General features: G+C 41.4%; 1 protein-coding gene and 1 long non-coding RNA gene across 7 annotated transcripts in view; both read left to right on the forward strand.

Moving 5' to 3' along the window:
• Window positions 1-26,412, forward strand: part of MAPKAP1 (MAPK associated protein 1) — a 215,513-nt gene that overhangs the window by 24,921 nt on the left and 164,180 nt on the right. For all 6 annotated transcript variants that reach the window (XM_084799625.1, XM_084799623.1, XM_084799628.1 and 3 more), the window contains 3 exons: window positions 3,162-3,489; window positions 6,025-6,114; window positions 16,311-16,459. In XM_084799625.1, the coding sequence (XP_084655751.1) occupies window positions 3,231-3,489; window positions 6,025-6,114; window positions 16,311-16,459 (498 nt within the window). In that variant the 5' untranslated portion in view covers window positions 3,162-3,230. The remainder of the gene's footprint in view (window positions 1-3,161; window positions 3,490-6,024; window positions 6,115-16,310; window positions 16,460-26,412) is intronic.
• LOC311607868 lies at window positions 6,201-14,161 on the forward strand. Its single transcript, XR_014782775.1, has 2 exons — window positions 6,201-8,965; window positions 13,205-14,161. It is a non-coding gene; the product is annotated as an uncharacterized lncRNA (long non-coding RNA).

The following is a 26,412-nucleotide window of genomic DNA, read 5'->3' on the forward strand; positions in this document are numbered from 1 at the left end:
CATAGGAACCCAGAAATGTCATCCCAATAGAATGTTTCCTAGGGAAGTCCTGTGGAAGTTCCCTCAGAGCTGGTGTGGATCAGTTTACACAGACTCACGAAGTTATATTGTTTAACAGAGAGACTGTCTGCTGATGCTGGGGAGTGCTGAGGCCACTGTAACAAAGGCTGAAGTTGGGAAGCTGGTGTGCCCCTCAGAGGGACTTAACCCATGCGTCTGTTCTTTGTAAGCTGCACTGGAGCAGATTCGCTCTACTAGTGAAGGGTTTGGTTTTATTGTGTTGAGGGTACTTAAGTGTACTTTTTCTTTGCTCTTTGGGTTTTGGTGCACGAATGCTCAGTAGACATTGAGTTTTGCAGGAGAGCTAGACCATGTGGAGGTGGAAGGCACAGCCCCTTTGCCAGCAGCTGCTGCTGCCTGCCTTTCAAGGAGGGAAGAATGCCTCAGGAGAGCCTGCAGCGGCCAGCAGTGACCGCACAAGTGGCCCGTGGTTGGCGCTTCCTCTGTGGTTATAGAAAAGGCTTCAGTTTTACGAATGGAATTGAAGTGCTCTCTCTAAATTTTATAATTATTTCATTGGCACATTGGCATTTTAACATTTAAGAGATCAGATAGTTCAGAAATGTGTGACACTTGTGTGGTATTAGAGGTGTAGGAGATCTGTGTTCTATATAAAGTTTTGTTCAGGCATGTAGTACTTAGCTTTGCATTTCCCATTGGCCTTTGAGAGAGAAGTAGTCCATGAACTGGATATAAAGGAAAGAGCAAATATTAGTGTAATTATATTGATTAGCAATGTGCTTCATTTAAATATTTGATAATATCAATATCTTTAAGATCTACTAGATCAGCAGTTTTCAACCTGAGAGTTATAAGTCCTTTGGCAAACTTCTATCTCCAAAAATATTTATATTATAATTCATAGTAGTAGCAAACCTACAGTTATAAAGTAGCCACAAAAATAATTTTATGGTTGGAGTGAGGAACTGTATTAAAGGATCTCAGTGTTAGGAAGGTTGAAAACCACTGCACTAGATAATGTCAGCAGAATGATGTGTTACTAGGCAAAAGTTTTAAAAGTTTAAAATACCAATTAGCTATCATCATTTATGTCATTAGATCTTCCCTTTCTAGAAGAAATACATGGCAAGTCTTTCATTCTCATATTCTCTCTCTGTCTCTCTGTCTCTCTCTCGCTCTCACTCTCGCTCTCATTTTTGTATTTTGGGACAGGGTTTTTCTTTGTAGCCTTGCTGTCCTGAACTCACTTTGTAGACCAGGCTGGCCTACAGAACTCAGAAAGCTCCGCCTGCCCCTGCCTCCCTGAGTGCTGGGACTACATGTGTGCACTACCATATCTGGCTTTTTCCTTCTTCTCTTTTCTTTTTCTTGTCTTCCTACTGAGAATCAAACCCAGGGTCTTGTACATGCTAGGCACGTATCCTACTATATCCCCAGCCCTAATGGTAGGTATTAGTGTGCAAGTGTGTGTGTGTGTGTGTGTGTGTGTGTGTGTGGTGTATGTGTATTCAGGTGCATATGACCATGTATACGAGACCAGGTGAGGACACTGTTCTGCTGTGTAACTCTGCCTTATTCCCTTCAAATAGTATCTTTCACTGTATCTGGAGCTAGGCTAAGCCCCAGTAATCCTCTTGTCTTGTCTACCATAGTTTTGAGGTTACAGGCCAATTCTTCCGTACAGATTTTATTTTTAAGATTTATTTGATTTTATGTGTTGTTGCTCTGTGTCCGCTTCTCCCCCTCAGGAGAGCCAGCCTGTTGCGCCCGCTAGGCTGGGCTGGGCTGGAGGGAGGGAAGCTTAGCTGGGGCCTGTGGTGCAATGCAGGGCCTTGGTCGGCAGTGAGTGGGCCAGTAAAGAACACACACACCCCAAAACAGCTTTAGAGAACGAGTTCAGTTTTTTTTTTTTTGGGGGGGGTGCTTTATGCCCCAAGGGAGGCAGAGTCTCCAGGGCAAGGTTTGTGTCAGAACAGGCGTGTTGAAAGTTAGTTCATCTGCATACTCAGGGCCTGGGGGTCTAAGGGGGAAAACCACACAAAGTCAAACAAGGAGTGAAGCCTGATAGCTGTCAGGGTAGTAGATTCCTACTGAGGTTGATACGGTGCAAGGCTGGGAGATGGGAGGGAGCCAGTGCCTGTTGTCCTCATGTGAGGTACACAGCGTTGAAATGCTCCTCAACCCTTGCCCCATTAATCCTCAGTGGTTACTGTCCCACAAGGTGTGTGAGTGGTTTGCCTGCTTGTATGTATGTGTACCATGTGTGTAGTGGATTCCTATAGAGGTCAAAGAGTGTCAGATCCCCTTGAACTGTAGTCACAGATGGTTATAAACCTCCATGTGGGTACAAAGAATCAAACCCAGGTCCTCTGGAAGAGCAGCCAGTGCTCTTAATTGCCGAGCCATCTCTCCAGACCCCAAACACCCCAATTTTTGTGTAGGTTCTAGAGATTTAAAACTAGTTTGGTGTTTAGGGTCTATTTTCTAGCCACAGTATGTGTTACTCTTTGTTGAATATTTCCAGCCAACTGAGAAAGTTCTATCTAGTTCTTGGAATAAACATCATTAACGTGTAGTTTTAACAGGATTGAGGAAGCAGTTCTTATAATTAGGTTTCTAAAATAAGAAATTAATCTTGTGGCAAGGCAATTTTGATTAATATGTTTTATTTTAAAATACAATATTATCTTAAACAAAACAAAGAAGTTTATTAAGCAAAATTACTTTGGTGATAAACTTTTCTAAAATTCATAGCAGCTTAGAAAGCTTCCTGCCCCTTTAAACTGACAGCTATGGAACTGTAAACTGCCTGACAGCACCCTGCAAACTCCTCTCCCCCTCACAGCACCATGGACAGGTGCATGGAGCTGAGGGAGAGGGAGGGAAGACGCCTGGTCCAGTGGCGGTTCCTTGCTTTGAGTACACTCACTGAGTGTTGCTATGATTTGTTTGCAGGAGAGCCATAGGCCCTAGTGCTTGAGAATCTTTTCTTCAGTTTAGATTTAACCTGTTCAAGCTCCTGGGTACAGGGATAATGTTGCTTTTCAAGGTAGAATTTTACTATATTGAGTTTGTTTGAAAAATGATTCATCCATTTTCTGCCTGATTCTTAAATATTGCTGTGTGCATCATGTTTCTAGGTAGGTGAGCCCGTGAAACAGTATGAAGAGGAGAAAATAGCCTTTTAAAGAGACTGGCCCACAGAAAGGATGGCCTTCTTGGACAATCCAACTATCATTCTTGCTCATATTCGACAGTCACACGTGACCAGTGATGACACGGGAATGTGTGAGATGGTTCTCATTGATCATGATGTTGACCTTGAGAAGACTCATCCTCCGTCAGTGCCTGGAGACAGTGGGTCAGAAGTGCAGGGAAGCAGTGGTGAGATGCAGGGCTACGTGTACGCGCAGTCTGTCGATATTACCTCCAGCTGGGACTTTGGTATTAGAAGACGTTCAAACACAGGTAAACTCTGTCTTCTGAGCTTCAGATCAGTAATCAGCTGAGCAGCAATGGGCAGTGTTGGGACAGGCTTCTTGGGAAGTGAGTCTCTATGTCTTGTTGAAGAGTGTGGCTGAGCATAATCTGTGTCAGTGGAAGAGCCTCTGGCATGGGGCTGTTGGAGTAAGTAGACAGGAGAGCTGTATGTAGGTTGAAGCTACATGTACAAAAGGCAGTGGGCCTGTTTTAAGACCTTAGAGCCACCCAGTCTCAAGTTGTGGAGGAAGATTCCAGGGTAAAAAGAATTCTCTCTCTCTCTCTTTTTTTTTAAAGATTTATTTACAGGCTGGGCATGGTGGTGCATGCCTTTAATCTCCACACTCAGGAGGCAGAGGCAGGTGGATTGCTGTGAGTTCAAGGCCAGCCAGTTCTACAAAAGCGAGTCCAGGATAGCCAAGGACTGTTAAACAGAGAAACCCTGTCTTGAAAAACCTTTAAAAAAAAAGATTTATTTATGTATTTTATGTATATGAGTGCTCTATTTGTATAGCTGCTGCATAGGTGTACACATATGAGAGACAGGGTGTTTCAAGGATCAGTTTTTTAGACCATCAAAAAATAGAATCAGCAGCAGTGAGCTGTTAATCCCATGGAAAGGGGTAGCAAGAGATGAGCAATGCTGAAAATGTTTATTGTCGTGACCAGAAGGTAAAATGTTAACATGGGAGTCTGCTGGCCGAGCTGAGTACACCATACCTCCCAGTGGAAAAAAACATGGATTTTGGGTTTGGTTCAGTCTGTGATATTAAAAAGAATAGTTTGCTCTTATGATAAAATAAATAATATTGCTGGGCAAAATGGCACACACCTGTAATCCCAGCACTTGGGAGGCAGAGGCAGGCAGATCTCTGTGAGTTCAAGGCCAGCCTGGTCTACAAAGTGAGTCCAGGACAGCCAGGGCTACAAAAAGAAACTTTGTCTCAAAAAACCAAACTGAACCAAACCAAAAAACCAAAAGGACCCCCCCTGCCCCCCCCAAAAAAAAACCCACAAAAAAAACCAAGTAAAGGAAAAAAACAAAAACAAAAAACTCTAATATCACTTCCCTATATCTAGAGGTTCGGGTGAAAGTTTGTATATAATTTAGAGCCATTGATACTCAGAGCTATAGTTGGAACATCCTTGCAAGTCACTGAGATGGTATCTTCTGGGACAGAGTGGGTGGATTTCACCAGGAAGGTACTGCCCACTGAGAGCTTTATGATATTACTGTGCTGTGCTCTCCATAGTTGTTAATTACAGTGGAATATGGTTTTCCTCAGTGGATTTGGTTAGATATAGTGAATGCTTTTTTTGCAAGCCAGGGCTGTGGTGGTGGTACGCACCTTTGATCCTAGCATTCGGGAGGCAGAGGCAAGAGGATCTCTGTGTAGCCAGCCATGGGTACACAGAGAAACCTGTCTTGAAAAAAAGAAAACAAAAACAAACAAACAAAAGAATGTTTTTGCCAGCATAGTTAAAATTTCTGGCAAGAATATTTCCACTGTCCCTTTACCATAATGCTAAGGAAGGAATATATGGTTTCCCACCTTGAAAGTGGTTGTAAACAGAGTTTATTTTAGCTATTTTTCTATTGTCAGTGTGTGTGCCTGAAGGATCTTGAAAATTAGCAAGAGAAAACAAGCTTTGCCAGAAGCCCCAGTTGTCACTTTCCTCGGTGGTGGCCTTGAGCACAGTTGCTAATGGATACATACTGGTGACCTTTATTGAAGTGCCAAGCCACTGGCTTTCGAAGGATAGTTACAAATGTGTAATTTTAGGTGACTCACTAAGCTGAAATTTCTTTGGTTAACAATGAGGTGCTAGCAGTTAATTGAAACTTTGGGTTGTGTTGGTGATCAAGGAATCTAGTTTTTAATCTTTTCAGTACATCTGAAAGTTTTTAAAAGAAAAATTGTTCTTTTTAAGATTTGACTAATGTTACAAAGATACAAATCATTTATTTTACTACCTATAAACTGTTTCAGCCCACTGAAGAAAAGCTATGCTAATTTATATAGCTTTGACATTTTATAATTTTCATGATTTTTAGATAAAGGATTTTATATTTAAAACTTTAATAGTCTAGTCTGAGTTCATTTATCTTTAATTTTTGAAACGGGTAGAGTAATTCATAACAGTAATTTTATTCCTGTAATGTAATATTCACTTCAGTTCATTTGTGCATTAAAATTCCTTTAAGACCGTTATTAATGATTTATATAATGAAATGTCATATTAATCACAGAAGTTTTCACATTTTATTATTCTCTTCCATGTTAATACTATCTTTATGATCTCTATTAATGTTTTATATCCTCTAATTTCAATTATAAATCAAGAATATTTTCATGTTTTTGTTGGTATTTGCTTTTCAGGGGTGCCACCTTTAAAATTTTATGACTTTCTCCCTCCATATGCAATATAAAACATCTTTATTCATATAAAGGTAGTTAATTATGTCTTTGTTTATAGTAAACTTTCATTGACAAACTTATAGTTATAATATTTCTTTTCAAGCTCAAAGATTAGAACGACTCCGCAAAGAGAGACAAAACCAGATCAAATGCAAAAATATTCAGTGGAAAGAAAGAAATTCTAAGCAATCAGGTAAATGGAAATAACTTTCATTTATGATTTGGGGTTTATATATTTAGATTATATCATTATTTGTGGACTCTTATTTTTAATCTATCCTCTGAGCCCTTTGGGTGATAGCATTTGTGTTTGGAGCTTTGTGTCACTGAGTGCTCTTAGATCTTGTTGTTTGGGCCCTTTAACCTTGCTCACAGGGGTTAGTTACCTTGGTAACTGCTATCCTTGGTGGTACCTTTCTCTTGGGACAAGGATAGTAGATACTTTCTCAAAGTGTGTTTAAGTTATAGATTCATTTATACAGTTCTATTTATTTCTTTATTCATTCTTTTACTATTGTTCGTGTGTGCACACACATGCATGCATGTCACAGGCCAGCTTACAGAAATCACTTTTCTCCTGTCATATAGGTTCATGGGATTGCATCTGAATTTTGTTTTTGTTTTGTTTTGTTTGTTTTGTTTTTTTTAAATTTCATGTAGGAGTGCTCTATCCTGCACGCCAGGAGAGAGCATAGATGGTTGTGAGCTACCATGTGGGTGCTAGGAATTGAACTCAGGACCTCTTGAAGAGCAGACATCCGCTGAGCCATCTCTCTAGCCCAGCACCTGAGTTCTTTGGCGTGGCAGGCAGAACCTTTTCCAGCTGAGCTCTCCTGCCAGCCCCACGTTTGGTTCTAACCTAGACTTTCCACTTGCTTCAGTAACCATAATAACTATCTCTTCTGCATATATGTGTTGAGTCTTTCAGCTTCAAATCCACTGTTACTGGTATTGCTAGCATTGACGTTTTGTGTGTTCATACACTGTATGTATATAGAGGCTGGCCGTACAACTTTTTTTTTTTAAAGCTGAGTGACACTATTTAGTCATACAATTGAAACAATAGGCATCAAAATTAACATCTTTGCCTATGAACTTCTTATACACGCCAGAAAAAGTTTCAGCCTTGGTGCTCCATGTTGTCTTACTATGCCTTGTCTAAATGAACCTTTACAAGCTGGCCGCCGTCCAGTTTCACACAGATCGTCTTACCCACAGTTTCACTTGGGATGACCAAGCCCTCAAGGACGGCGTTATGACTGCTGTCAGGTGCAGCTTCTGGGAGTTTCTGCTAGTTCTCTGTACCACTTGCTTCTCACTACACCTATTTTCCAACTCATAAACTAGCTGGACTTGGGTTTTCTGGAATGATTTCCACTGCGGAACTGGTGTAAAAATTATGATAGCTTTCTGACCACCAGCTTCAGGTTCCTTGCCTGCAGTGATGTTGAGTTCCGAGTGCTGTGCCTAGATCTGAGTCCACCTCCCGCTCGAGCAGCTCTTGAGAGATGCCGTCTCAGACTTGCCGGCCTCTCTCTGTTGGGCTTCATCATCTTGGTGTTGACGCTGAGCATAGCCTCATCCTTACAGAGTGCTGGCTTAGAAAAACACTTATTACATATTTTTAATGCTTCATTTTCGGCTAGAAGAAAACATTTGAATCTTAGTTACTGGAGATGGCTCTGTTGGGTAAGCAGTGGCAGGTTTGAAGTTCACTGCTGAGGAGTCAGTGGCAGGAGGATTTCCTGGACTTCTGCCCAGCCAGTCTAGCCAGGCAGGGCGGTCCAGTTCTACTGAGTGACCCATTCTCAGCAAAATGAGTGAGTGGTAGGGGAAGACAGTGTACATGATTGCTGGCTCTGTACACGTGGACACACACACAATATTGAAAGTAGCCTTAAAATCTTGTTATAATAGATCTTGTTAACAAAATGCTTTTTGTTTTTTCCTTTAAAAAAAAAGTCTTTGTTCTCTCAGTACTTCCCAGTACCGCCTTGGCAGGTGATGGATGCCTCATAAATCTTGGTTGACTGTTTCCATTTCTGCCCAATAATTCTAAGGTTGACAGTACTAATGGCTGCTGTGTGACTAGCAGGGTTCCTAGTGCTGTGTGGGCACTTCCTACTATTCACTCTACACAAAGGAGGAGATACTGTTACTATGAGCACAGGTGAGACAGGCTGCGAAGACTTGGTTAACTTGCTAAAGTCACATGCACACTAGACGGGAGAAGCATGGTTGAGTGACACTTTATATCCAGCTTTGGCTTCTTTGGGAACCATACTGCTCATGCTTCTTGTTTCCTTCTGCGGTGTTTTCACTAGGTCCTTTAACTATTGCCTACATAGAAATCCCATTGGCGTGCTAAGCATGGCAGCACACACTGCTATCCCAGCACTCAGGAGCCTGAGGTAGAAGGATCTCAAGTTTAGAGCCGGCCTGGGCTACATAATGGGACATGCCACTGACACACATATACACACACCATTTCTTTTTCATATATCTCACTGATTCATTTATTTATTTTTCTTTCTTTTTCTTTTAGTATTTTGAGACAGGGTTTCTCTGTGTTACCTTGGCTGCCCTGGACACTCTTTGTAGACCAGGCTGGCCTTGAACTCACAGCGATCCACCTGCCTCTGCCTCCCGAGGGCTAGGATTACAGGCGTGCGCCACCACGCCCGGCTGATTGATTTCTTAGTTATCAGTGATGTCCCTTTTTTTTTTTTAATGCATGACATGTCCATGTGAATTGGCATGTGTGTGGGTGCACATGTGTGTGTGTGTGCGCACGTGTGCGTGCATGCACATGTGTACACTTTTATACATGTATTATGGTGTTTGTGTGAAGGTCAGAAGACAACTTGAAGGAGTTGTTTTTCTCCAAGGAACAGCGTCAGGTCAGTATGCTTTTTCAGCCTTACCCACTGAACCATCTGCCTGGCCCCAATGTGGCCTTATTGTGGAGGAATTAAAGGACTCTTAGACGGTACATGGACTCTGTGACACAAATCCAAAAGACATGTTTTAAGTGAATGTTTAGAGTAAGACCCTCTGAGTGTCCTGTTACTCAGGCTTCAGGGACAGATATGAGCATAGTGACATCAGCAGTCTACTTTTTCAAGAGTTGTGTCATATCAAGACAGAAGAAATCTGAAAAATTAAAAACTACCAGTTTCACAGATAGGGGGACCATTGTTTAGGTTTTTGTGTATTTATTGTAAATTTTATTTGTGTATATATGTAGTTGTATTTTATGCTGATGATACGATCATTTCTGTGCACAAATAGTTCATGAATATATTATTTTGTAATGTTTATAGGTTTAGGTTCTCTACCTTTTTTTTTTCTTTTTTTTTTTCAGATAGGGTTTCTTGGGTGTCTTGGAACTGACTCATTCTATAGACCAGGCTGGCCTTGAACTCAGAGATCCACCTGCCTCTGCCTCCCAAGTGCTGGCACTAAACATGTGTGCTACCCGCCAGAGTCTCTAATTTTAACATGTCTTATTAAGGTTATTTATGGAGTTAGTATTCCCATTGCAAATAGCAAATTCCTCATAACTTTAATATTTATATTTGTTTATAAATATTTTAAATGATAGAAAAAAAGCCTTTTTATTTTTTATAAAGAACTTGCTTTTTAAAATATAATTAATAATTGAAGAAAGTTAATTTTCTTATAATACATGTTACATATAAACTTCTTTAATATCAAATATTTATTGTCATATTTCTCTGATTCACTCAGATTTTTTTGTTTGATTTTACTTTAGATTTGAATGTAAGGTTTCTACATTACTTTTATTAATAATTTATATGTGTGTGTGTGTGTGTGTGTGTGTGTGTGTGTGTGTGTGTGTGCGCGCATGCACACCATGGAGAGTGTGGAGGTCAAAGCACAAGTTCATGGAGTTGGTTCTCTCCTTCCACCTGGATGTATGTTGGGGTTCCAGGGTTAAACACTTTGCCCACTGAGCCGTTTCACTAATCTTCATATATCACTTTCAGCTAAAATGTCTCATTTCCTTTTTGATCTGTAGGTTTTAAATTTTTGTTACAGTTTATTTGTTGAAGAATATTTGTATCCCAGTTGTCTTAAGTGTCATTGGCTGTTTTCTGGACTTTTTTTTTTCTCTCTCTATGTATCCTTGGCTGTTTTGGACTTAGTCTGTAGACCAGGTTGGCCTTGAATTCACAGTGTTCTGCCTGCTTCTGCCTCCTTGAGTGCTGTGATTAAAGTCGTGTGCCACAACACCCACCCTCTACAAACTGTCAATTAGAGCCAAAAAATTGGCTCAAGTTGGGCCTTAACTTTTCATAAGAGTGATTTCTTTGTGATGATTTTTAGGTGTCATCTCAGTCAATTGCCTGGTATTTTTTGTGATGTTAAGTGTCTGATGGAGTCAGGGGTTTGCCCATCATAAGTTGCTCCCAGCATCTTTTCACAAGCAGTTTGAATGGCTGGTGGGGGGCATGACCAGATGCAGTATTTCATCTGAGGCTATAAGCAGGAGTTCTGATCTTATTCATCATTTTTCATCTGTTAACTAGTTTTTATGTATTAAGGGTTTTCCATAATGTATAATTTGATTATCTTTAGCTACATTGCTACAACAAAAGCAGGGTACATGTTTCATTCTTTGTTAACAGATTTCACAATTATGAGAGTTTTTCCTAGGGTCTTATCTATACGACTGGTTATTTTTTTGTGTGTGTGTCATTACGAATTCATGATTATTTTGTTTTGAGAAAGGATCTTGCTATGTAGCACAGGCTAGCCCTTTTAATGAATCTATTCAGAATAGCAATGGTTTTCTCTTACAAGACCATTAATTCTTCTTAGCTACTATTTCTTCCCCATTCTAGACTCAGCAGTTTCTTCAGTGCACCTTGGTTCTTTTTAGTGGCAGAAGGATCTCAGTGACCACAGCCTGATGTTTACAGTGTTAGGGTTTTCCTCATAGTTTTGTTAGGATAAGCACAGTAAGTTAGTGTTTTCATTGAAATGTCAGTTTCCGACTGTAGAGTATTTACTATTTTGTTTGTTTGCAGAATCTCACTGTTTTGCTTGTAGTCTAGGTTGGCCTCAAATCCCCACCCTCCCACCACAGGCATCGCTCCCTCACTGCCCACACATTTACTATGTAGAGTTTATGCTCATGTGTCTTTTCTGCTTATGTTAAAATACCAGCATCCCTACCAACAATGTGATCATCAAGAAGACTTTAAAGCTTTTTTGGTTTTTGTATGTTGGACATATTCTTGTTACATTAAAAATGTATTGGTTTGGCCCAAAATTGCTAATAAAAGACACATAGTCTGAAGCGTACTTCAAGGCTGCCAGCACAATGCTGGGCAGAATCTAAACTAACACAAATCTTCTCCTAAACTATGGTAAACAAACGACTCTAAACTGACATATAATGTATATACCCCAAGCATTTGCCACTAAGATGCTCCTCCAGCCATTCTCCCCTTTGTCCTCCTACACAGTCAACTGTCTCTCTCCTCCCAACTGGCAATCCTCACTCTCCTCCAGGAGGTCCCGCCTTCCACTCCCTGTCCTTCTGCCCAGCTGATTGGCTAAACAGCGCTTTATTGACAGTTGTTACATCCACTCAGCATACTGCCACATATTCTGCTAGAAAATGTAAAGCCAAATTATTGTATAATAAAATCATAATAATTACTCTCTTTAAAATTAAACTACTAAACTCATTATTGCATGTAGTTTCTTACTTTACATTTTATTTGTCCAAAGTATTTTTTCTTCTTTCCTTTTGTCACCAAAGCCGTATGTCTTTACATGGGCTTTGGTGGAGGTCATGGTACAGCCCTAGCAGGTCTAAATTGTGATGGGAGTGTTTGGTCCTTCGGGACTTCATAACATCTACTCCTGACTGCCTTTCTATGAATGTTTGACTCAGAGCTTGGGGAGCAGGTAAGCATTGAAGACACTTGCTTTGGCTATGCCCTGACAGCAGCAGCCTTCACAGACTTCTTAATGGCCTTGTCCTTGGGCACCCATTGGGTGCAATTTATGCCGAGGCTCTCCCCTCTCCGCAGGCCCTCTTTAGCATGACCGTTATTTCTTCTTTTTTTTTCTGTCATCTTGGAGCCAAGACTCAAAAGAGCTATTTCACTTTTCTTTAGGTTGTAGAGATTACACAATTTGGTAGCTATAGAAATAGTTTAAAGTATTTTGTTGTAGGATCTGTTGATGGATGGAGTACTGAATGTGAGAGAGAAGAGCTAGGCAGCTTCCAAGCTTGTGGCACCATGGGATTGAGTTGCCACTTGAGAAGGGGAAGGCTGGGATGGGAAAGGAATGAGAATTTAGTTATAGTCATGTAAAAAAAAAATACACTCTGTGGGGGTGTCAGATGTAAAGTTAGTATGTGTGGCTGTAATATTAGGACCAGAAATAATTATAGAAATCATTAGCATATATATTGGATATTTATTTAGGTCTACACCTAGTGTGTGTGTTTGTGTGTGTGTGTGTGTGTGTGTGTGTGTGTGTCACAGTGTACATGTGGAGGTCAGAGGAGAACGTTATGGAGTCAGTTCTTTCCTTCCACCATTATGTAGCTTCTGGGGCTCTAACTCAGGTCTTCAACTTTATATGACAAGTAGCTTTTTCCTTGGAGTCCTCTTGCCCACCAGCCTTATTTACTTTCTTTTACCCTCCAAGGCAGATTTTTATATATAGCAAAGTTTACAGGTATTGGATATATGGTTTGGTGACTTTAAATTTTTAAAAATTTCATATGCTTTGGTGTTTTGCCTGCTTGTATGTCTATGTGAGGGTGTCCAAGCCTCTGAACTCAAGTTACAGACAGTTGTGAACAGCCATGTGGGTGCTGAGAATTGAACCCAGGTCCTTTGGAAGAACAGCCAGTATTCTTAACCACTGAGCCATCTCTGCAGCTCCAGTTTGATGGCTTTTAACAAATACATATACCTATGATTAACACACAATTATAAGTAGAGGAATTTTGTTGCTTCTCAAAGTTCCCCTTCCTCAGAGGCAACCATTGTTCTAACTTATGTGACTGCAGTTTAGTTTCACCTCTTGTAGATGGTATTTTAAAATACAGGGCTAGGAGAGGTCACCGAGGATGTAAATGCAGATGGAGAAAAAAAAAAAAAAAGAGAGAGAGTGACCAGGGAGCCAAGCTGGGAATCCACAATGGGGCTGAGGAGTGGTGGCCTGTGGGAGGATAAAAAGTTACATCAAGTAGAGAGAGTCCTGGGAAGCCAGTGGGAACAGTGTTTAAGAGGGAGGAATGACAGCCATGCCAAAGGCTGCAGGTGATGTGAGGAATGATTAAAATTAGGCTAGAGGCACAGAAAGATGTTTTTTGTTTTGTTTTGTTTTGTATTCTCCATGAAAGTTAATTTAGTGGAGTGGTGAGGCTGCAGTGTTTGATGTATTTGAGTGACTGGAGTTAATGGTTTTGAGAAATGGTCCAGTAACTAGGAAGAAGGGGTTGGGTGTTTTTGTTTAATTAGCAGCGCTGTGTACTGCTGAGACTATTTGAAAGAAGAAAGGCCAGGCGGTGGTGGCACACACCTTTAATCCCAGCAGTTGGGAGGCAGAGGCAATTGGATCTCTGTGAGTTCTAGGCCAGCCTGGTCTACAAAGCAAGTCCAGGACAGTCAAGGCTACACAAAGAAACCCTGTGTCAAAAAACAAAACAAAACAAAACAACAACAACAACAACAAGCAGAAGCATGGTGTCTCTGACTTTGGCGTAAGGGGGGCAGGATCTTTGTGTACAAGGGAGTAACTAGTCTGAGAGGTTCTTCCCTAATACTAGGAGCAAAGGCAGGAAGCTGTTCAGGTGAGAGCAACAAAACTCCTTGTTTTTGTTGTTGTTGTTTTTAGACAGGGTTTCTCTTTGTAGCCTCGGCTGTCCACTTTACAGATCAAGCTGGCCTCTAACTCACAGAGCTCTGCCTTCCTCTGTCTCCCAGAGTGCTGGGATTACAGGCATGCTCCACCACACCCAGCTAAAACGTCTCCAGGATTTCCATTTTCCTGTGACACACAGAGCTAGAGAGGAGGTGTTGTCAGGCTGAAGTGAATACTGGTCTGAGTGCAAAGAGCTAGTACACATTTACCTCACACATAATGCTCCTGAAAACACGTTCAGTAAGTTACTCATGCCTCCTCAGCCTGGTTCTCTGTGGAGCCAGTAGGAGCCTGTCTTGTAAGCTCAAGAGGACAGCCCACAGCACTGTTAAAAAGGGACCATTCCTTTCTCAAGTGTGGCTGTAAAACTGTTATAGATTACATGTAGCAAGTTAATTGTAACATTGAAAATACCACCTTAGTCCTCTTGCAGTGAGTGTGTTTGATTGTGTGCAGTCACTGTTGTATTGCTGTGAGGAGACACCTAGCCTAAGGCAACTCTTACAAAAGGAAGCATGTACTTGGGGGCTGGCTTACAGCTTCAGAGGGTTAGTCCGTTATCATCATGGCAGGTGCTGGAGAAGTAGCTAAGAGTGAGTTTTACAACCTGAACTAGACAGCAGATGGTGTGTGTGTGTGTGTGTGTGTGTGTGTGTGTGTGTACGTGTGTGTACTGATGAATGGTGATGAATGAACAGACAGATCCAGGGAATGATGTGGTCTTTTGAAACTTCAGAGACCACCCCCAGTGACCCACCTCCAACAAGGCCACACCTCCTAATTCTTCCCAAACAGTTTCACTAACTGGGAACCAAGCATGAGTTTATGGGGGCCATTCAAATTTAGACCACCACAGATAGGCTAAGTGTGTTTGTATGCCCAGAATCCAGATTTAGGCATCATGTATTTGTCTGCTAGCCCTGACCCCAATCCCAGTTCTGCTTTCTGTGGTTTTAGTTACTTAGGGTCAGTCTTGGTCTGACAATTTTAAGTGCATAAAACTTAGGAATAAACAACTTGTCAATTTAAATAATCTATTATAGGATTCTATGATGAAAAATTTTAATTTTTAACTGTTTTATTTTATAAGTTAAAATTTGCCATCATTATGTATGTGTAGGAAAAATAGGATGTCCATGCATCACTTAACCATTTGAGACACAGCCTCAGAATTCTGTCTGGCGGTTTTGTCATAGAGAGTATAATCATAGGAAGCGCTGGCACAAGCTAAGGTGGTTATGATGGCACTAGTTTGTGCAGTTTTATGGAGAGCACTGTACATGTAGCCAGTTTTTGGCTGGAAGTGGCTATAAAAAGTATATTTGCAGGGGTTGGTACTTTCTGGGGCCTTGGAACCTGTCCCCTATAGAGAGGGCACTTTGTCATCTTACTCATTTCACTAACTCCGTACATTCAATTGATGAATTTACCTCGGCAGCCTGCTAATAAGTTGATGTAGTTGTAAAATGTTGTAAAGTAACCATTGCAGAATTCTATTGATTTCTCTTGATTTAATTTGACATTGTTGAAGAATTGAATGGGGTTGAACCTGTTGATTTCAGAATTTAAAATCTGAGATTGACTTATATAAAACTTCAAGTGTAGACAGTTTCTAGTATTTGTGGACTGATGAAGTTTGATGGTCCTCATGCACCTGCCATGCAGTTACCACCTTGATGGAGTTCAGGTGAATTTAGAGAGCCAAATGATCCTCGTGAAGATGTGGAACTGCCTCGATTCAGTGATGAATAAGGGCTGACGATTTTGATTTGATATGGTTTATTATTTTATTTACTAATTCATGCAGCGAGTTTTATTGAGTGTGTGATGTGCTCATCAGTGTCTCAATTGGTGTAGACTCCAGCCCTGGGGTTTAGCTAGCTTTATGACTTAGGTCTAACCAGAGGCTTTGAAGCTGATTTTCATGTTGACAGAATTGGCAGTACTACAGGCCTGCTACAAAGAGTTAATAAGCTGTATTGTCATGCACAATGGATGCTACGTCTTTGTTTCTGTTTTTGTTCTCAAAATGTTGTGCTGGGTGCCATTGGAAAGTGTAAAAGGACTTTGCCCTTAAAGATCTAGAATTTTAAAATCATAGTGGTAGCACCATTAGAGAACTCTGAGGTTTTCTAGATTAACACATTCAGAGGTGTAAAGTGTCCAGTGTCACATCAGTGGCTTCTGCTGCAGCCTGGGGGCCCCAATGGTGAGTGGTCTTCTTAGGAAGGCTGCGCAGTTGTAGTGGTTCTTTCCTTCTGAAACGACAGTCTTGCTGTTGCGTGGCTCACTGTGCTTCCTGCCCTTGCCGTGTCCACGCCTCAAGTGTGTGTGAGGCTTTCTGTATACATCAACCCTAACCTGTCTCTCCACATGCCTCTTCAAGATCCAGAGGAAGACTGTAGCAAAGGTGGACAAACTGTCTTCTGTACATAGTGACAAAGATGTTTTTATCCTTTTTTGTCTCAGCCCAGGAGTTAAAGTCACTGTTTGAAAAAAAAACCCTCAAAGAGAAGCCTCCAAGTTCGGGCAAGCAGTCCATATTGTCTGTACGCCTGGAGCAGTGCCCTCTGCAGCTGAATAACCCTTTTAACGAGTACTCCAAGTTTGATGGCAAGGTAAGTTTAAAAGTAAAGAGGCTTGTGTCCCTTTAAGATTGAGGGAGTAGTTGTTGTAGTCTTCGTTGTCGTCGTCGTCATCATCATCATCATACTTAGGTTTCAAAAGTGCCTCGTGCCTCAGTATTGTAGAACACCACACTTCCTAAGACCATAGAGATATAAAAAGGTAGGAATATGGACTCGTTTCCATAGTAATATTTAGGAAGATTAACACATAAGTCTTGCACACCTTTTCATTCTTTCCTTCTCTGTACGTATAGTCCAGGACTGCTTTAATTCTCCTAGATACACATTTTCCCCACATGTAAAGCAAGCTGAGTGTGACAGCACACACCTGTAATTCTAACACTCAGTACGCCAAAGCAGAAGGCTGGTGAGTTTGACTCCAGCCTGAGCTACATTGCAAGAACTTGTCTTCAAAACCAACCCCCCCCACACACACACACAGAGTCTGTGCATACATGGATGAGTCTGTATTGATAGAAGCAAAGGGAGGGCTGTATGTTCCTATTTATTCACCTGTTTCATGTCTGTGTACAGTTTTGGGCTGGGTGGACTGATGAAGAGTGTGCTGGGAAAGCCTTGGACGTGGCTCTGGAGGTGGTTTGCATTGTCCTGCTACAACTGCAGAAATAGTGAGGTCTTTGCTTCAGAATTCTAGACCATCCCATTTTGGTCTTTCATTATCAGGGGATCTTGTTGGATACTTACAGGGAGGGTAACTTTTATTTATGTATTTTTTTCTTCTCATTTGTAGTAACAGTTTGCTGCTATAAAATTAAATTGTTTATTTTCCTTTTAGAAAAATGGCCACTGTTTCAGGAGGAGCCTGGTGCTGTTCTGAGCCTCAGTTCTGAGCTGATCAAGGCTTTTTAAGGGATATAGTTGAAATTTTAATTTATTGCCACTGTGTTTGCTGCCTCCCAGTGGTGTGGGGTGCAGAGTGATAGTCTGCTGCCTGGAGGGGTCATGTGCGATTTGTCTTATTTCCACACCATTGCAATTAATAAATGGCAATGCTTTGCTCATGTTTACATTTTTCTTACTCACTAATTCTGTCAGTTATTTGAGCAAAGAGATCTTTTTTTCTGGGAACATCTTCCCTTGTTCAGCACACATGGGCAGTAAGGCTGTTTGTTGCTGTCTGTGTGGTTGAAGAACAGAGACCAGAAACAAAGTCACTTTTAGGTGGCATTGCTCTGAGCTTCTGTTTAGCTGACCCATAATACCCAAGGATGTGCAGTGTGGGGAAAAGAAGGAAGGTTCCCCAGGGCCCTGTGTCCAGCTGCACTGCAGAGAATTCATTTGAGTGGGTGAGAAGCTGTCTGCGTTGGGACCCTGCTCAAACTTATTTGCCGCCCAGCTGGTAGAGGTCATTGTTTGGATGAGGAATGGGTAGAATAACTTGTGAGACTCCATACCCACAGACTGGCTGAATAACTTGTAAGGCTCCATGCCCACAGACTGGCTGAATAACTTGTGAGGCTCCATGCCCACAGACTGGCTGAATAACTTGTGAGACTCCATGCCCACAGACTGGCTGAATAACTTGTGAGGCTCCATGCCCACAGACTGGCTGAATAACTTGTGAGGCTCCATGCCCACAGACTGGCTGAATAACTTGTGAGGCTCCATGCCCACAGACTGGCTGAATAACTTGTGAGGCTCCATGCCCACAGACTGGCTGAATAACTTGTGAGGCTCCATGCCCACAGACTGGCTGAATAACTTGTGAGGCTCCATGCCCACAGACTGGCTGAATAACTTGTGAGGCTCCATGCCCACAGACTGGCTGAATAACTTGTGTGGCTCCATGCCCACAGACTGGCTGAATAACTTGTGTGGCTCCATGCCCACAGACTGGTGGATACTTTAGAAATGATGCATCCCAGGGTTCCCCGCCTTCCATTAGCTGGGGTTTGGATTCATCAGAGTTGTGAACAGTGCTGAGTACAGGAGCTAACTTCTGAAGTCCAGGGAGACAGTATTTCACACCAGAATTTTTTGTTAGGTGTGTGATTATATTTACATTGCCCTATACTTTGCCATAATGAACCTTTTGATAATCTGTAGAAAGTAAGCATTGATTATGAAGGATTTATATAGCGATAAGTCTATCTTACAATGCCTGCTATTTTATTATTACCCCATATATTACAATGCTAAAATACAACTAAACCCTTGTTCTCATCTATTATTTAATATTGATGCATTTGGCAGATACGTAATGAAAGTGGCTAATATTTGAAGGATATTGTACTGTACATATTAAATCAGTCTTTATCTTCGTGAAATGCATCAATATGATAGTCAATGGCATCTCAATGATTAATAGAGAATTACACTTGAGTCAAGCCTTTTTGTAACCTAGAAATTAAAATGACTATTCAAATAACACCTCAAAATGATCAAATTAGCATTTTGTGATTGCATAATAATGGGATTGTAGTAGTGCTAACAGCGCCATGGCTGCCTCCAAAGTTGAGATCATGTCAACCTCTGGATAATAGAGCCTTTCTGTGCAAGTCGACTTTAATCATTTCCAGATTGATTCTTCCTATAAATCATCTGACATTCAGCACTAAATTTTTGTTACTGTTGTAACTTAAAATTATTTTATTTTTATTCAGCTCATATTTAAGAAATAAAATGAGTGTTCTGTCTTAATTATTCATCATCTTGTTATTGGGACTTCATGTTTTTGCCACAAATGGAAGGATTTTCTATGTATTTAATACTATATATGAATATGCAAATAAATACCATGTATAATTACATGTATATACATATGTATTTGTAAATAATTTTTAAAGCCACTAAAACATATACAATGTTTTGTTTTCTTTTTACAAATATTCATGATGCTCTCCTTGGGAACAGTGCCTGCCTTATTTACATAATTAACTGAGTAGTTTAGGTCTCCTGGGCAAATGGTACATAATCGGGGAGAGAAGGGACAGGAAGAGTTTGGGGTCTAATTAAATATGCTAAAAAACTACTTAATTATGTATTTCCTCAAGAGACCAGTAGCTGTGCCATCCTGAAGATGCTGCTGTGCTGGCTTTGAGGAAAAGGTTTGTTTCGGGTGTGGGGCTAGAATCTCATGGTACTTAGGCAAGCATATCTGGTGTCTTTACAGCTCTGCAGATGGGGGTTGTTGGTTTTAGTGAATCTAAGGATGAGCACTTCTTAGCATTTTTCCTAAATTAAAGCAAGGATTTTCAAATAGTTTTTGGCTCCTGTAGTTGGCTGATTACTTATAAAAACCATTTTTGTGGTCAATATATTTTTAGAGCATAGAATTGGGAGGACTGTACTTAGTTATAGTTTTTGACAGTTTGGAGGGAGGGACATGCCAAGCTTCTAGTGTTTATATTATATATTTGGCAAATAGATGCTGCTGCCTGTGACTTGGCTTGGATCTGTAGATCAAGTCTGCTTACCAAGCAGTTGAGAGACGTTCAAGGCACACTTCAAGGAGCTGTAGGTGACTCTTGGTCTGATGAGTCACAATCTAGCTCGGCATCCACATGAATTCTTTGTTTGTTTGTTAGTGGGTATGTAAGGGTAGGAGGGGTAGTCTTTTCTGAGGATAGACTGGGCCTCATACGTGCTAGAGAGGCACTCTGCCACTGCGCTGTAGCCCTAGCTGCTGTTGGAGACAACCTGTGAGAAACCTCCTTGATAAAACATAACCTCTGCTGTGGGTGGAGATCAGAAACTTTGTGCTCCAGTTCTAATCTCACTGTGTGAAGGGTGTGAGCTATGTATGCTTGGAGATGCTTGAAGATGTTGAGGGTGGTCTCTGGGAGAGGCACTGGGTTGTCCTGGAGATGCTGTGTCATGTCCCCCCCACCTCGTTAGAGGTTGAACCCAAAGACTTTTACATAGGTAGGCCCAGTAAATGTTCAACCAAGAGGCTACATTCCAAGCCCCAACTTTATGTTTAGAGAAGTGGATCTAAGCCAGGTGGTGTGGCCATGCTCCTTCAATACTACTGGCACTCAGGAGATAGAGGCAGAGACAGATACTCACCCTGGCAGTTCTGAGCACCATTCTGGTAGTACTTTAGGCATAGGAAGAGCAAGATGTGTGTGTGTGTGTGTGTGTGTGTGTGTGTGTGTGTGTGTGTGTGTGTCTACTCATTTATTTGGAAGGTTATGGCTACTAAAAGTCAGTTGGAAAGATAGTTGGGTATTACTAATTGCTTAATAGTTGTAATAAAACATTATATATCCTACCTACTGTGACATAGCTAACTACTGTTCCCTAAATGTAAGGGGGTGTTGTTTGCCTTGACAAAGGCCTGAAAAAGCAAAAAGGCTTGATTTTCACCAACAGCTGTGACTTTGATTGTGTTAACTTGTTAAAAAGTAGCCACTTCTTGGGTAGAAATTGTTTTACCGGGAAACTGCAGGGCGTGGGGGAGGGGATAATTCATGAGTGCTAATTGCTTGGCTGTTAATTTTCATAAGTGTTGATAGAAGCAGTTCCTTAAATTAAACTTTGTTTAAAATGTATCAGGGGAAATATTCCACAATGTCGAGCCTGAAGTGAAAATTAATATGAATGCCGTGGCAATTAACACATACTGGTTAATAGCTTTTAGCAGCATTTTGGGATGATAGTCCTTAAATACATTTTTGCATGCTGCTCTTGTTTCAGCATTGTTCTAGTTGGATGTCTGGATAATTATGAACAAATGTTTCCTATAATCATTGGCATTAAATAGCTCTCTTCAAAGAAAGTCACTTGAAACTTTTACAGAAAAGAATGATGTCACAAAGAAATGTTATACACTTAGAAAAGGTCAATGAATTGAAATCATGTTTTAAACAAACAGCTGGGCCAGACAGGTGGCTTAATGGTTAGTGATTAAGAGCACTGGCTGCTCTTGATGAGGACCTGAGGACCCAGGTTCGATTCTTAGTGCCCATATGGCAGCTTACAACCGTCTGTAACTCCAGACAGAAAACAAAAAACAAAACAAAACAAACAAAAAAAAAACAGCCATAGAATTAAGTGCTCTACATCTGAAGTTGGAATTTTGCTATTATCATGGGAATGGGCCCTTCTAATACATGATGTTACTTTAGCTTCAGAATATTTTCTATAGTCATGGTATTTTGGGTTTTTAGAGTTGGCTGTCTTTCCTTCCAGTAGTGGCCTTCCCTTTCCTCCATCTGCTCAAATGGTCTGCCCACCCTCCCTTTCCTACCCCCAGGGAAACAGAGTAGCTAAGAATGAAGTTGGCTGCCTTTTAATTCTTTTCACACACACACATCCCTACACCTCTTTTAATAAGGGGTCTCCTGAGGTTAACAGTCAGTTCCTAATAAGAGACAAATACAGGGTGCTTTGTTTAGGAGATGTCTTGCTCTTTCGTTGACTTTATCCTGCACACTTACTTACTTATTTACTTACTTTGTTTATTTTTGAGGCATGGTTTCTCTCCCTGGCTGTCCTGGAACTCACTCTGTAGACCACACTGGCCTTAAACTCACAGAGAATTCACCTGTCTCTGCCTACCACGTGCTGGGACTAAAGGCATGTGCTACTACACCTATCTTTACATACATTTAAAAGAAGAAGAAGAAGAAGAAGAAGAAGAAGAAGAAGGAGAAGAAGAAGAAGAAGAAGAAGAAGAAAACACCAACATAATATCAGTGGTTACTCACTTGGCGACTTAATTTTTGTGACTGTATCTTACCAGCCTTGCTTCTCAGAGACCAAAATTTGTTAGTCCATTATTAAAAGGTGTCAGCTACTCACTACCTTTCCCATTTAATAGTGTACTCACAGGATAGAATTGTCAGCTTCATTAGTTATCTTTTATTTTATTTTTTGGTGTTTCAAGACAGGGTTTTTCTGTGCAGCCCAGGCTGGCCTTGAGCTCACATAGATCCTCCTGCCTCTGCCTCCTGAGTGATGGCGTTAAAGGTGTGTGCCACCAACATCTAGCTTATTAGTCAGTTTTCAGTGAGATACTTTCCCTTTATCACCTCCCAAGTTCTGGGTGTACAGGCATGAGCCTTATACTTGTGTTCATGTTCATAAGACAAAGTTAATGATAGATTGAAGTATTGTGGGGATTCAGTAGAGAGGATGTGTGCCTAGTAAAGTGCCTGGCCATGGTCAGTGCTGAGAGATGTTTAGATTGCTTCCCTTCCCTTCATTTGCTTTCTGTGGAGAGTCCTAGTGCATAGCAGACAGAGACAGGGTAGTGGTGAACACATAGCTCATCTGCGGGGCTTCTTCCCTTGGAAGAGTCATAGTACAGGCTCCAGTGGGGAGGCGTATTATTTCTGTAGGGATGTCTGAAGTAAAGGGCAAAGACAGGTTTGAGCAGAGGGTATGAGGAACTGGAAGAGAAGGAGGCTGTGTGATTGGAACCCAAGGTTGAGGCAGAGCTGGTGTGAGCTGAGGCTGCTGAGGCAGGCAGTGGATGGCTGAGAGAACTGTTCTCTTTAACCTAGGAGTACTGAGAACCTTGAACAAGTTCAGATGGAGCCATGAATTAAGCTGATTTGTACATGTGTCTTTGGTGCTGTTGGTTTGTTTTTTAAAGATTTATTATGTATATAGTGCTCTGCCTGCATGTACACTTGTAGGCCAGAAGAGGGCACCAGATCACATTATAGATGGTTGCTACCATGTGGTTGCTGGGAATTGAACTCAGGACACCTGGAAGAGCAGACACTGTTCTTAACCTCTGAGCCATCTCTCCAGCCTGGAGGGTTGTTTTGTTAAACCTACATGCCAAGCAAGTGTTTGCCACTAAGCCTTTTCCCACAGCCCTTCGAATTTGTGTATTCAGATGGTCACTAGGAGTGTGCCGACTAGAGTGTAACTATAGCAGGGTGTGGGGGGACAGAGATCAAGAAAATTTCATCCTGGTGAGAGATGAATGGATTTAACTGATGATGGAATTGGAGTAGATGTATTCAAGTGATAACTGGTATATAAAAAGCATTAGACTTGCTGGGGAGTGGTAGTGCACATTTTTAATCCCAGCACTCAGGAGGCAAAGGCAGGTGGATTTCTTGAGTTCGAGGCCAGCCTGGTCTACAGAGTGAGTTCTAGGACAGCCAGAACTATATAGACAAACCTAGTCTTGAACAACCCAAAAAAAAAAAAAAAAAAAAGGAAAAAGGTTAGACTTGATGATTGTTGGTGTATAGGGAGATTGTGCAGTATCATGTAAGAAAATATGTTAATACGGGGGCTGGAGAGATGGCTCAGAGGTTAAGAGCACTGGCTGTTCTTCCAAAGGTCCTCAGTTCAATTCCCAGCAACTGCATGATGGCTCACAACCATCTATAATGAGATCTGGTGCTCTCTTCTGGCGTTCAGGTGTGCATGCAGGCAGAATATTGTATACATAATAAATAAACCTTAAAAAAAAAAAGAAAATATGTTGATAGTAATTCTTGGACTGTAGTCAAGAAATCAGGCATGGGTACGTTTCTGGTCTAACACAGTTGCTGTTGAAGCACCGCCTTTCTTTAGCTATTCACGGGGTTAGTAGAGGAAGCCTGCCTGATGTATTCTTAGCCCTGAGGTACCATGGAAAGCCCAGGAAACAGCCCTTACTTGTATTAGTGCTGCAGCGGCTGGTGGCATCTTTAACCACACCTTGCTCAGCATGAGCTGCTCTAGGGCCCGACTTACTCATGTGAACGTACTGATACCAGCTTCAGATCCCCAGCCAGAGCAGCATCCAGAGACCTCAGTCATTGTCCCTTTTGTCATGGTGGTCCAGGTGGTCTTGAATGTACTGGTTCAGGTGATGCTGCGTCTTCAGCTTCCTGCATGCACATTAGTTAGTGCTGATTAGGTTTAATTATTTTTTGAGATCATAATATAGTCACATCATTTTCTATTTCCTTAATTTTCTTTCTTAATGCTATTCATGTTAGCAAAAGTTGCATTCCAGAGCCAAAAGACTAATGTGTTGATAGGAGTACAACTATGGAGCCAAAGACATGTTAGCAGTGACTGTGACATTCTCTCTCTGGGGTCTCTACATGCCATTTCTCACCTGTGAGCATTGGCTTTCTTATGTTCGATAAGGAGAATTGGCCTAGAAGGTTCTGTAGTTCCATGGTAATGGACAATAGAGGGGTGTAAAGGGCTGTAAATGAAAAGGCTTGAGCTCTTGAACAGTTGGCATGCATGTGCATGTGCTTGTGCGCTGTGGCCCAGGGTTGTTACCTCGCTTTACAGGTGAGGACACAGGCAGAGACAGGGTACTCACTAGTAGGTGGCAGAGCTGGAATGAGCTTTGCTTTCTTCACTCCAGTGCCATAGCTGTCTGTGCTGTACTCTTTTCTTCATTGTTATGAAGGGTGGGGAAGGTTTATAGTTGAAGATTTTCAAAATTTAAGAGCAAGTTTTCTCTTTGCCAGTGAACTAGAAATCTGACAGACCAGTTTAGATCTTATTACCAGTTGTATGGTTGGATTAAGTTGTTGTCTCTTGAAAGTTTCAGTGTAAGGGAATAATGAAGATGAGGGCTGGGCTTGGGGGTGCCTCCCGTGTAGACTGCACTGCATACCTCACAGAGTTTGTCTCTCCCCACTCTCTTCCTGCTATACAGAGTGGACTTACCCTTACTCCCCACGCACCCACCTGCCCATGTTAGCAATGGCTTACCACACAGCCACCCTGGATTGGTTCAGTTTAAGCCTTGCATACCAGCTTTGCAGATAGATGTAGCTAACCCCCTGGAGGAACTTGAAGGTAACGGGGCCAGCAAGTAACGGAGCTTCCTCCAGCCCCCATTCTGGGGATGGGAGTCAGAACCTTGAGCGTGTTAATGTTAAGCAAGTACTCTACCACTGCGCTTCATCCCCAGCCTAGAAACCTGCCTTTACCCTCAGGATTATACTCATTGCTGGGGACCCTGAGAGTTGGCTTGTGACTTCAAGTACGTCATACTGAGAGAAGACTAGCCCCAGGAACATGTGTAACATGATGAGCTGTGTAATAGAGACAGATGTGGAGGAATCTCTGGGTGTGAGGACAGCAGGTACAGGCCTCTGCTCTGTCTAGCCTCTTATCCTCAGTTGTTGGAATTTCTGTTGTCTGATTCCTAGAGAGCAGAGGTTCGGTTTTGTTCACTCATGTAATGAAGCCCACAGTATCATTATCCACACATAAATGTGGAAACTTTTAAATGGCAGTGGTAAATTTCAGATGCTGTTGCAGCTCCACGGCAGGACCTGAGAGCTGTGTTTCGTTCATGTTTTTGTTCTTCTGTTACGCTGATGTTTAACACCTAGACAGAGATGCATGTAAGAAAGTAAGTTTAGAGAAATTGCAAAATATGCTACTATGCAACCAAAGATTAAATTGATTTGTTATATGAGCATTTAGCTACAATTCATTTTAATTGTCTGTATGAAGTTAAAAAGTATTAGTGTCAGATAAAGATTCATCGCCAGTGCGTGATTTGAGGCTGGTGCTGGAGCGTGCAGGCGTGTGCTCTGCAGATGTTTGTGTAAGGCGCTGTCTTTCCTGACAGCAGTTAAAAAGTATGGCTATAGTAATCAAATTGTGCTGCAGCGACTCTGAGGCTAGGGCCAGATTGAATTAAAATAGATATAAGATTTATGAATAGCAATAGCTGTGATAAAATTTCACTGCCTTCTTCAACAGGAAGGACTTTCCACAGTGGAAAGAAGAAAATCTAATAACCACTTTCCTAAAACTGTGCTTTCGCTGACTTTCATTTTCCCTTCCTAATTACAGCATCAAAACAATAACTTGCAAGGGCATTTTCTGCTCTTTTCTCTCTTTGGCCATAGTAACTTTTCCTTTTCTCCCCCATTGTATTAAATACATAGCATTAAAACAAGTGTTTTGATGTAATACTGTTTTAGTTTAGAAGCACAGTTCCTCTAAAGCAGCCCGATTAAGAAGGGTGGTGGTTTAGCCTTATTTAAAGG

Source organism: Acomys minous, assembly GCF_964271855.1.
Source record: "Acomys minous genome assembly, chromosome: 10".
NCBI lineage: Eukaryota > Metazoa > Chordata > Mammalia > Rodentia > Muridae > Acomys > Acomys minous.